The 12,851-nt window shown below is 41.5% G+C and overlaps 1 protein-coding gene across 1 annotated transcript in view; it reads right to left on the minus strand.

Annotated features, from left to right (window-relative positions):
- NEB (nebulin) overlaps window positions 1–12,851 on the minus strand; it is a 241,876-nt gene that overhangs the window by 221,097 nt on the left and 7,928 nt on the right. The window contains exons 5-9 of the mRNA XM_034954281.3: window positions 12,460–12,567; window positions 11,864–11,968; window positions 11,267–11,371; window positions 10,399–10,503; window positions 4,422–4,526 (exon numbers count right to left, since the gene is read on the minus strand). Coding sequence (XP_034810172.2) covers window positions 4,422–4,526; window positions 10,399–10,503; window positions 11,267–11,371; window positions 11,864–11,968; window positions 12,460–12,567 — 528 coding nt within the window. The remainder of the gene's footprint in view (window positions 1–4,421; window positions 4,527–10,398; window positions 10,504–11,266; window positions 11,372–11,863; window positions 11,969–12,459; window positions 12,568–12,851) is intronic.

Here is a 12,851-nt window from a genome sequence, read left to right on the forward strand (position 1 = left end):
TTGGTTTGTTTAACAGAGGAATGTATGTCAGGCCAATTCCAAGCTCTGGGACACCTTCTCTGGGTAAGAGGGTGACCATGTGTCCATAGATACAGTAAGATTGTTTCCCTCCTCCTCAGAGGTCAGCTGAGGGGACTTCCATGGGGCCACAAACTGGGTACCCTTTGTCTTGCTTAAACATATAGCTTCATTATCTACTTTCAACATCTGAATCTGTAATTTTTATGTGGTTACCAAATGGAAAGGAATACGAAGCCAGTTAATTACCCTTCTCTTTTTCTGTGAGTAGCTAGGCACTGGGACTCCTGATGGTTCCATTCATAGAAAAGTTATCCCTGCAGAAAAGGTATAAAGAACCCGGCTGGTATTTTTATTGTCCACAGTGGGCCTAACACTGCCTGCTTGACTCAATCAAATCTCTTCTGGTGAAATCAATGGAAATCTTCCCAATTCTATGTGATAGAAGAATTTCCATGGTTTTAGAGGACCCGGGCCTGGTATCTTCATGCTGTGTAACAATATGTTACTGAAAGATTATTTTTTTAAAAAAAATTTAGGCTCCAGTTGGTATCAGTGGGAAATTCCAACCTGAAATCTCATATTTTTTCTTTTGTGGATCTGGAAGGGAGCAGAGAGGCAGGTACAGAGAAACTAAAGGGACTTTCCAGTGTCGCATTCAGGGCCCCACTTTCAGCTGGTCATGGTGTGCATAGCTTCCCCACCTGGAAGGCCTGTTTCTATGACCAACTCTGACTGTTCATCTATGTTAGAGCTACAAAATACAGCTGAGACAGAAGGAAGTATGTAGCTAATGGCTTTGGCCAAAGACAAAGGTGAGAGAATTGATTCTGACAGGTGTAGTAAGGAAGGCTGGCAAATGGAAGGTAACATTAGTGTAATCACTGCAGATATGCAATCATTACCATCTGAACTGGGAGCTGTAAGAAAAGGGTGTGAGGATGCACAGAGAACTCCACCCCAAAATATGGCTCCCTAGTATAATGAGTATTTTGAATTAAAGGCCCTTAGAGATTAATGGAAGCTAAAAGAGACTTCTTTCTACATAAAGACCAGACAGACCCACTAAGAAGAAAAATTGTTTCCCCGCTAACCTCCCACCCCCATCCTGTCTCTCAATCCTCTAACTCTCCCAAAGCACAGGCTCAAGTTTCCTTATCTGTCTAAGGTCCGGACCTACCAAAGAAGAAAACAATTCCCTCTGACCCCTTCCCTGAGTTTTCAACTGAACCTATATTGCAGGAGGGAAGACTAAAGTCTGTGAGAAACCTGGACAGACTACTGTCATAAACCATTGTTCGCTTTGTGGGCCCAACAGACTTCACCCCAGACTATTGTATGTTCTTCAAACCCATTGAATTCTCCCTAGTAATCATTTCTTGCTCCTAAACAGAATTCCTCTTCTCCCCACTCCCCATAACCTGTTTTGCCAGGATCCAAGTTCATAGTCTTTCTGTAACCTCAAGATGGTATATAAGCTTCTGCACCCCCTGGGGAGCTGGAGCTTCATTCTGAAGGCTCCCGTGTGTGCATGTTAAATAAATTTGTATGCCTTTTCTCCAATTAATCTGCCTTTTGCAAGCTGATTTTTCAGCCAACCTTCAGTGGGCCAAGGAGGACCCCTTGGCCCCAACAGATGGATCTGGGAGACATGATTCAACAAGGGGATATTGAGTTTAAATGCATGCGAGTGACTAGATAAAGGAGGTTTTTTTAAAAATTTATTTTTTTATACTTTAAGTTCTAGGGTAGATAAAGGAGATTTTTATCCTATTTTAGGGAGAAAGAAGATATGATCCTGCTGCAACATGGGCCAATGCATCTTGAGAGTGAGGAGGGAAGATAGTACCAGAGGTAAGTCACTCTTGGCAGCCCTGTGCCTCCCTTGTTGGATGGTTTGTTGTTGGGTGGACTTCTACCAATCACAAGCATTTCTCCCTAACACAACTATTATTTTGGATGCACAATAGTCATTAAGAACTCAGAAATCTGGGTTAAGACTGGGAATAAATAATGTCACCATGGCCAAATCCAGTGACCTTTTTCCACAGCCACCTCCCCTTAGCTCATATTATTACTCCACAGGGCAAAGCCAGTTCTGGCAATGCTTTCAAAGTACCCAACATTGTCACCTTGCCCACCTACAGTGGTGCCATCCAATGCATATATAATGCAAGTCATTCTTGTAGCCACATTTTTAAATGTAGAAAGAAACATGCGGGAAATAACTTTAATAATACAGTTTACTGAACCCAGTAGATCTGAAAATTAACATTCCAACATGTAATCAACATAAAAATATTAATTTGAAACATTCTTTTCTTCATAATTAAATATTCAGATCCAGTGTCTATTTCTCACATATTGGACACTAAGTGTTATGGGATGAATGTCTATATCCCCACCCCCCAAATTCATATGTTGAAGACCTAACTCACAAGCATGTGATGGTACTTGAAGGCAAGGGGATTTGGGAAGCAATTAAGTTTAGGTGAGGTCATGAGGGTGGGAACCCCATAATGAGATTATCATCCTTATAACAAGAGGAAGAAGAGGAAGAGATCAGAGCTGGCTCTCTGTCTCCAATGTGTGAGAACACAATGAGAAGGCAGCTATCTACAAGCCAGGAAGGGGTCTCTCACCAGGAACTGAATCCATGATCTTAGACTCCCAGCCTCCAGAACTGTGAGAAAATAAACGTCCATTGTTTAAGCCACCCAATGTATGGTATTTTGTTGTAGAAGCCCAAGCTGACTTATATACTCAGTTTATACTGATCAAATTCAGGTGCTTCCTAGTCACATTTGGCTAGTGTCTACTGTACTGGAGAGTGTAGCACTAAACCAACTGGCAAGTCTAAATTGGTGGAGAGAATGATTATAGACGAGTTTGAAAGTGATTTTCAAAAATCACTTTTAAGAATCCCCACTGCATACTTAAATAAGGCAAAAGAATGTTTCCTTAGTAAAGTATCTTTTAAAATAGACTTTAAATAAACATTTAAAAATAGATTCCTTTTTCTTTCTAAATGACCACTTGAAAACACCTTTTTATTTTTCTTCCAAAAAGATAAATTGTCCTTCTCCCCTGTCTTATTTACAATATCAACACTTTCTTTCTTTCTTTTTTCTTTTTTTCTCTTTTTGAGACAGTTTCACACTTGTTGCCCAGACTGGAGTGTAATGGCACAATCTCGGCTCACTGCAACCTCCGCTTCCCGGGATCAAGTGATTCTCCTGCCTCAGCCTCCCAAGTAGCTGAGATTACAGGCGCCCGCCACCACGCCTGGCTAATTTTTTGTATTGTTAGTAGAGATGGAGTTTCACCATGTTGGCCAGGCTGGTCTCGAATTCCTGACAGGTGATCAACCCACCTTGGCCTCCCAAAGTGCTGGGATTACAGGTGTGAGCCACTGCGCCTGGCCAATATCAAAACTTGCAATGGATCATGTATTTATGTACAGTTCTAAAGTTAATTTCTGCTTAGCCTTGGGCAAAATTTCAGATTGATAGTATTCCTATTGGTGAAATTTTACTATACTTACTAGATCCTTTATCCAAACAGCTCATAGTTACACAGTTAGGTAATCTACAATATAAAACACTAACAAACATCACTGAATAGACATCATTATCCATATCATTTCATCATTCTTCTCTACTAGATACTTTACCCAGAAAATGCTTAAGATAAAAATCTTGAGGTTTCATCAAAATTCAAGCAGAACAAACTGACACTCATCTCCACAGAGGGCAAGATAAAGTATTTAAAAGCAGCAGTATCCCAGGAGAAAGTGGTCTGATTTGGACCAATTTAAAATAGGAATTTAGCATGGGCCTATTCATCAGCTAAGCATCTGTCTCTCTGCATTCCTCATCAGAGCCACATTCCTCAGAGCTAGTTTACTGCCTAAATATAGGTAGACTAAGCTGTTTGTTAGGGCCTTAAAAGTTATGAGGTCCACTGCCCACTGCTGTTAACTAAGCTATGTCTGAGACACATTCTTATTTTTCCAAGTGTGACGGATAAGATAGAACTATCCAAGGTCTTCACCGTGAATTTAAACCAGCTCTTCACGGAAGTGTGTGGTTATTTGGTGACTCTGTAGTATTACTGTCATAAGTAAAAATGTCAAGTGACATTAGGACATGGCTTCTGTTTTCAAAAGGTGATTTTCACATTTATCAATTACTGAGTCATCAAGCTGGCTAAACATTTATTAACACAGTTCTTGACGTTTATGGATGTATTGCTTTTGCTGTAGAGTCTTTGGGGATCATATGTAAAAATACTCCTAGTGTTTGTGTTTTATCTTCAGTCTCACCTTTAGTAACCCTCTCTGATGGTTGAAATTATTAAGCAGAGTCTTCAAGGGAGGCAGTGTCCCAGCTCTATTTACTTACCTTGCTCACTTGATTGGTTACTTTCTTGGCAAATTCTATATCTGGAGGATCGGCCAGAGGCGTGAATTGAGCTTGCTGTTCAGCGAGACCTTTTTTGTAGGCAACCTGATGAAATAAAAGACAGGGATGTATTTTAAAAACGATTATGCTTTCATCTTTATTTGAAGTCTTAAATTTTAGTGTAACATGTTATAATTTGTCCTTCTAGATGTTACATACCATTGCTCTCAGTACTGCTAGTGATTTCTATTTTGCTGAATTTTCTTGCCTCCTCCTCAGGACTCATGGCCCTAGATCTGCTTTCTTCCATTCATTTCCATGCCATGGTTTGCAACTGCAATTATTCTCTTAACCAGCATCTTCAACTCCCAACCCCTTGTCTTTTTATCACATTCAATAAACCCCCAGCCTTGGATCGACTTGACCATATACCTCCTCTGTTCTTTTTTTTTTTTTTTTTTTTTTTTTGAGACGGAGTCTCGCTATGTTGCCCAGGCTGGAATGCAGTAGCGCGATCTCGGCTCACTGCAAGCTCCGCCTCCCGGGTTCACGCCATTCTCGTGCCTCAGCCTCCCGAGCAGCTGGGACTACAGGCACCCGCCACCATGCCTGGCTAATTTTTTGTATTTTTAGTAGAGACGGGGTTTCACCATGCTAGCCAGGCTGGGCTTGATCTCCTGACTTCATGGTCTGCCTGCCTTGGCCTCCCAAAGTGCTGGGATTACAGGCGTGAGCCACCGCGCCTGGCCAACTTCCTCTGTTCTTATGCCTAGGTTGCTGAATGCCACAGAAGAAAACCTGCAACTCCATGGATTAGGCAATGCTAACATGATGAGTAGGGTTAAGAAGGACACAGGAAGAAGGTACAGGGCAGGGAGACTCTGAACCCCAGCACTTAGCTTGAAATCTACATGCCTGCCCAGTGGTATGTTCTGTGAACAACAGCTTGCTTGGGGCTCTGTGCCCAATACTCTATGACCCTATGGTATACTAATGCCATTTTGTCTTCAAGGAAACTTTCACAGCCCATTATGAGTCTCTGGTTAGTCCCTACTCTCAGGGGCCAGTCTAAAACCCCAACACTGTCCTTAAGCCCACAATCAACCCCACCTTACTCTCAGCTTCCTCTTTCATAGAGTAAAGAAACGCTACACACTTACCTTCTCCATATTCATCCCTGCCTCTCCCACCCCTTCCCTGGCTCAGAGGAGAAACATCCTTCAGAGGGAATGACTCCTGCACCCAGGGTGCTGCCCTTTCCAGCATATCCTTTTGCACCCAGCTCTCTCAGTCATCCCTCCTCTTTCTCACAACCCCAAACTCTCCTTCTTCATTAGCTCCTTCCCTTCAGCCTATAAAAGACTTCTATCACCTTAAAATAAGTATGGTGCCCACAAATAATGCATATCCTTCTCTCTTGCCCTCCTTTCTCTCTTCATTTCTGATTCCTCTGGTTTTTTTATTCCACCAGACTTGGCCCCTGCTTCCAACAATGCAGAACTATTCATAGATCCCCAGATACATGAAGCCCTCAGATGCTTCAGGGCCTCGTACATGCTGTTCCCTCTCCCCATCTGTCTGCAAACCGCTGTTTCCTCTCCATGGCTCAGGACACCATGACTCCCCTCTCAAGCCTTCCCTGACTCCTGAGCCAGACGCGATGACCTTCTCCTGGGATCTCACTCAACTTGGCCATTACCTCCTTTAGAGGGGTCGTCAGATGACACTGTAATTTTTTGTCTACATGTCTCTTTCCTCTTGACTGTGAGCTCTGGGATGGCAAAGAAGATGTCCTATCCTTGGGAACCCTTGTGGCCTGCATAGTACCTAGCTAGAGCAAGAGTCAATGACTGACATCTCAATGTGTGTCTTACACACTGGGGCCATGGGGGAATGTCTCAAGAGGAGAATTATCTTTCTAATCTTCCGTGACACAACTGTGAAGTTTCTACGATTATTTTCCCTTCCTCATGGCAGTATTCTTATTTATCAAGTAAAGCAGTTGAATAATCCCAAGGTCCCAATCATCTTTATACTTTAACCAAGTCTAACTGTATCTTATCCCAATAATATCTACCTAGTGCCTATAACAAAAGCTTTCATGGACATCAAATCAATTGGGATACAAAAGACAGATTTTGAAATGTATTTACACAAATTCCACAAACAAGCCTGGCTTAATTTCTTTTAAATAAGTTAAGCAAGGCATAGTGACTCACGCCTGTAATCCCAGCACTTTGGGAGGCAAAGGCGGATGAATTGCTCAAAGGTTCAAGACCAGCCAGGGCAATACGGTGAAACCCTGTCTCTACCAAAAATACAAAAATTAGCCGGGTGTGGTGGTGTGCACCTGTAGTCCCAGCTACTTGGGAGGCTGAAGTGAGAGGATCACTTGAGCCTGGGAGGTGGAGGTTGCAATAAGCCAATAAGCCAAGACTGTATCACTGCACTCCAGCCTGGGTGAGAGAGTGAGACCCTGTCTCAAAAAAAAAAAAAAAAAAAGAAATACAAACTGAAGACTTTATTTTAGGCATAGGACAACAGGATTTTTCATGGCTGGTTAAGTCCTTAGGGTAAAAGCAACATTTGGATAGGATAAATGTTTATTAAGTATGACATCCTGCCAAGAAGTTTCAGACAAATCAGATCTAGAAGTCCTAATTTCTCAGGAACCTTCTTCAGAATTCTGTTTAGTTAGAATTCTGTTGTTATGGAGAATAATCTGATTTTTAAAAAAGTAAAAAAAAAAGTTCAGTATTCTGCATCAGCTTAAAGACTCTTAGTGTGTGCAAAGTAGTTTGTCTCTACTCAGTTAATAAGGAAAACATGATAAGTAGATTAAGAAGGACACAGGAAGATGGTACAGGAGAGATAGCAACAGCTTCTAAGCCCAAGCCCTTAGCCAGAAATCTATGTGCCTACCCATGGTGCATTCTGCAAACAACAGCTTGCTTAGGGCTCTGTGCCCAATAATTGTAGAAGTTCATAGTACTGACAACAGTATTAATAGGCATGTCAATAATCTGATACTGAGTGCACACTTGGTCTGCAATTAAAATAAAAGCTATGCCTTAACTGTCACATCTTTTTGAGGAATAGCAGGGAAGACTTTACTTCATTATTGTATGTTCTCTTTCATTACATCTTCTACTGTAATTGCTCAAAACATGTGGCCAACTTTCATTGTTCAAAGTCCATAGCATTAGAATGGTATGAAGGTAATCCTTCATCTCTCCATTTGATAGATGAAGGGAGATAGGAGATTAACTGTCTTCTTGGAAACCTCTCCCAGGCTTACATGACATGGCATTTCCTGGTTCCTTTTCAACTTCACTGTTTGTTCCCTCATCCTTTTGCTGGCACCTGTTCAGTCCTAAGTGTGGGTGTCCTCCAAAACTCTGCCCTTGGCCATGCACTCTTCTGCTTCCCTCATAGATGTTCATGTCTTTGGCTATCACTTTGTTCTGATGACTCTCAAATATTAATTTCTTGCCCTGTTCTCACACCTGAGCAATGGAACTTTCTAATTTATCCATAGGATGCCTTGATCTGAAGTTTCCTTCAATCATCTCAACTCCATTACTCTTTCCATTAACGCATCTTTACCAGCTGTGCCCCTACTCACCCAGACCACCAGTCTACAGTCAGAAGCTCCTCTAGGGCTTCTTTCTCTCCTTTGGCTCCAATATCCAATGCCATTCATGCCTATTAATACTTATTACCCTCAGATTCCTTTCTTCCTCTCCTTTGCCCTAATTATTACTAAAATAGATTTCTCCAAATTACCCAGTTTTTCCTGTATTTCCTAATCTCAATCTATCATATTGCTCATCAAAATTACTCCAGATTCTATTTTTATCATGCTGTTTTCCGCTCCAAAATCTTATGATGCCTCTTATTTATTACCGTTCCATGTCGAAGCAATTTTGTCTGCCTTTCAAGGTCCTGCTGCCAGCATTCTCACAAGTGCCCTCCAAATGAGGCACTCCCATCATTCATTTTCCTTGTCCCTCAAAACTCAGACCTCATTTTACCTGTGTCCCTTTGTTCAAGTGCTCCCTCTACTCAAAATGCCTTTCTTCATCACCACCCATGCCCTCGGGACCACCACCTCCACATGGCCTTCTCTGATTACTCACACGTGTTCTGTCTTGTAGCAAGTATTAGACTGTTGGGTTTTGTTTCATTTTTAACTTTTTTCTTGTTGTTTGATATATCATACTTTTATTTTATCAGCCTGATTATAAATTCTAAGAGGAAAGGATGAAAACTGCTTGTAGTACTTTTCTATCCTGCCAGGTGTGCATGCATAATAGACTTCCAATAAATAACTATTGATCACTTGGTAACAGCCATGTAACAATATTGTGAATCTGTGAGATACAGAATCAAAAAGCTAATCTTGAAAGAGAAGCAAGAAGTACTCACACAATAAAATTGGTATCATGTGCTAGATGACTTCAAAATTTTGTTACACCTTCTCTATTTCCTAACTTACCTGTGGAAGGCTACGACTGTATCTGTGTTATATTTTAACCAATTACATAGAAAGTGAAATAGAAAAAGATGTCCACTAAACTTGCAGGTGATATGAAGAGGGTGGTGTTAAGAATTAGACCTCAAAAGTTGGAGACACCATCAAATTAGTGTGTATAATTTTGGTTCATGGCAAGATCAGACCATAGATTCCATTAGAAGTAAATCCCAATCAGTCTGAACTGGCTTACTAAGTCCAAATTGAGTATAAGAGGTTCCAGGGATCTAACTGACAATTGAATGTCAAATAACTTGTCACTTTATAATACAGCGCTCTGCTGAAGACTGGAGTAGCAGGCTGGATTTTCAATATGGCCTCCCGCAAATCCAACGGTCATGTAAGAAAGTACCTCAAAATAAGGGAGAGTGTTAGGCCCAAGTGGGTCTCTCTGCTGCTGTTGCTGCTGGTTTCAAGCCTAAGGACTCTGTTAAGCCTTTTAAGTTCCTCTAACATACGGTTTTCAAGGTCTAGGATACCAAAATTCCGGCAAGTGGGATCACTGATTTTTCACTAACTGAAGTATCTTCTGATAGCAAGAGCTTTTTGTGGGATAACTATACAAATGTGTTTTTGGTTTGTTTAGTTGTTGTTGGTGTGGTCATTGTTTGTTTGTTTGTTTTTAAGATGGAGGTCTCGCTGTTGCCCAGGCTGGAGTGCAGTGGCTTGATCATAGCTCACTGCAGCCTCGACCTCCTGGGTTCAAGTGATCCTCCTACCTCAGCCTCCTGAGTAGCTGAGACTACAGGCATGCACCCCCACACTTGGCTAATTTTTTAAAAATATATTTTGTAGAGATGAGGTCTTGCTTTGCTGCCCAGGCTGATCTCAGACTCCTGGCTTCAAGCAATCCTCCCGTCTTGGCCTCCCAAACTGCTGGGATTACAGGGGTGAGTCACCACATCCAGCCACAAATATATTTTAACAAGTACACTAGTCAGGTCCCACACACAGAAAAAGGGAGACACACCACAATTTGGACTTGATGATTAGAATAGTAAGGCACAACCCTTCCATAACATTGTTTACTTAATAGATTTGGGAAGGTGGCTATGATTACAATAGGTTTTTAAAAATTGTCATTCTGTTGTCACAGAACAACTTCAACCAGAGCCAAGGGGAAAGAAGGACTCATGCTCTAATGAGAAGAATACTAGTCTTGGGCTCACAAGCCTGGGCTCTGCCACTAACTAATGTGACCCCAGATTCAGGTTTGCCACCTATAAGAAGAGGGAACTGGACAAGATTATATTTAATATAAAGTGTAAATTATATCTAATTTAAATGAGACATCATAAATTATAACAATTCTAGACATACTCCTCTGAAATACAACATTTAGTCTCTTATACAGAAGAGTCGCAGTGACCATCTGGCCAGAATATGTAATTCAAGTTCCCCTGACTCTGCACACCTAAGTGGTGCCACTTGCATTTCACTTACATCACTGAGAGCTTTCTGGGCCTGGGCAACTCTCCTCAGTTCCGGGCTATCATTGTAGGGGTAAAACAAACTTTTGTCTGCTTCCCAGTCTTCAGTGTACAGTTTCTAAATCAAAAAAGAGTGAAAAGTTAGGAGGAAGTAGGGTCACGTTTACACAAAATACATAGTTTTGAATTCATCCATTAATAACCTAAAGAACCAAGGGCCAGGTGAGAGCAAAGGTAAATGAAATTCACAGATAACTTCCCACTTTCCATCCAACCCAAGTCATTTTTACTGATAGCATGCCCTGCTTTTTCTTATTTTCAGAGGGGCAGATGTGTCTGATTTTGTTTCATCTTTTCTCTGTGACTCAACCTGCCTTCTTTGTTTTTTTTTTTTTTTGTCATTATTTGTCATTGTTTATTAATAGCACTTACAAGTGCTAACACAATGTAAGGAGCCAGGAAGCACTTCACATAGTTCAGGGCAATATAGGACACTTGCAAGAAGGGGCACAAAATAAACCTCTAATTAGAGTAATAGCCAGGGACATCCAAAGTATACCAAAGGGTCTACAGACAATTTTGAGATATTACTTTGTGGCTCTCTCAGCTGGTTCTCCAGAGCACCTTTATTCTCCACAGACACTCCCCTCTGCCCCCAGGTTGCTCAGGTTCCCAAAGGACCCTCTCCCCACTCTGCCTAGGAGCTTTCCTCTCAGTTCCTTTTTGCCAAGCCCTATCCCTGCAGTCTCACATGTCTCAAGGCTACTCATAAAAAGATTGGGGAATTGTATTCCGGATGATCAAGAGTTCACCAAGTATTACATGAAGTATATGATGGGATGACATAGGAAGATAGAAGTGGCAATGGAGCAGGCCCTTACCTTGCTGAACATGGCGGTGTTCTTAACGGCCTGGACAAGTTCAGGGGCATCAGGAGGAAGCAGGTACTTATCCTTGGTGTCTTCCCAGTTCTGCTTGTATAAAACCTAGATAGAAGGAGCAGAGGATCTGTGGCTTGAGGTCTCACCCAAAGGCATGAGGATTTAAACAACAAAGGGAGACTCATGAAGGCATGCTTGCTCAAAGGCTGCCAATGGGTTACTAGGAAAACATTGACCATGCCAACATCCTATAATACTTTTCCTACAATAGTCAGCTTTTGATTGAAAATTCTAATTCCTTTCAATTAAAAATTTAGCTCCTCAGCTTCTTTGGTGACACTGGGACTTCATGCAGCAACAGCCTGGAGCCGAGTCACAGCTGCCTCTTTGGGCAGGGCATGGACTCTTCCATCCACCCATAGGTTCTACAGGCCACTCAGTCATCTGTGCAGCCTCCTTGATGAATACAGGTATTGAACTCACACTGCCCATGAGGCTGGTGGGCAGGATCAGGCCTGTCCAATTTTCTCCTATAAGACAATGCAGAGGTGATGCACATGCTACTGAGTACCCCAGCCATCCATATCATTGCCTTACCTTACTGACTTGCTGCGACACTTTCTTTGCATGTTCAATATCCTTTGCTTTTTCATCTACGTGACATATAGTCTTAGCAACATCACCATCCATTCGATACTTAACCTGCCCAAATAATGCACAGTTAGAGTTCATGACAGGCATGTACATGTGAGTATATTAAGGAATTTCTTATAACCACAGAGCATTACCCCAATGACTCTAGGTCTGCATCACAAAGCATAGTTTCTGCATTTTAGCTGGAAAAATGTGATCTTCAAAGAAGCACCTGCATTTACTGCTTGTCTGCTTTCCTGGCTGGATCTCCAGCCTGCTGCTTCTTGGCCTTACTGTGCTACAGTGTGGAGAACCACAGTGAGTTGGAGCTTCCATCTCATAGTCTCCTCTTAAGCTAAGTTGCTAAGCCAAGCTTTTAGAAGTTTCTTTGGGTTCACATTTACAGCAACATGATCTATGGTTCATGCTTTTCTAGATTTGTGAACTAGCTCATAGTAATTCAACTGCTCATTCTCACAGCATATATTTAGAGCCCACAATTCCCAGCAGTAGGTATATTTTGAAATGTCCCTCTCCTTTATTTCAGCAATGCAGCCCACCTCACTGAGTTGATCTTGTACTTTTTTGATTCTGCGAAGTTCTGGAGTATCTGTTGTGCTGGCGTATGGCTGTCCTTTTGTTTTCTCAAACTTCTCCTTGTATTTATTCTGAAAAGAATATCAGATATTAGCCTAACAAGACAGCAGTGAAAATTTCAGGCAACATACTCACCCCATTTGATAAAAAAAAATCCTTCAAGTTATAGCAATTATCAATTGTAATAGCTTTCTTTTTGTCCCCTACCCCAACTCTCAGCAAAAACTAAAATAGATTTGATAATTGCTTCTCCTAAACATGGTTGGATCTTGGAGACAATGCAAATTTATTATAGACTATTGTCTTGGAAATACCCTAAAATGATTCTTTCAATCTTCTTTTTTGTCTGAATGCA

Source organism: Pan paniscus, chromosome 13 (genome assembly GCF_029289425.2).
Source record: "Pan paniscus chromosome 13, NHGRI_mPanPan1-v2.0_pri, whole genome shotgun sequence".
NCBI lineage: Eukaryota > Metazoa > Chordata > Mammalia > Primates > Hominidae > Pan > Pan paniscus.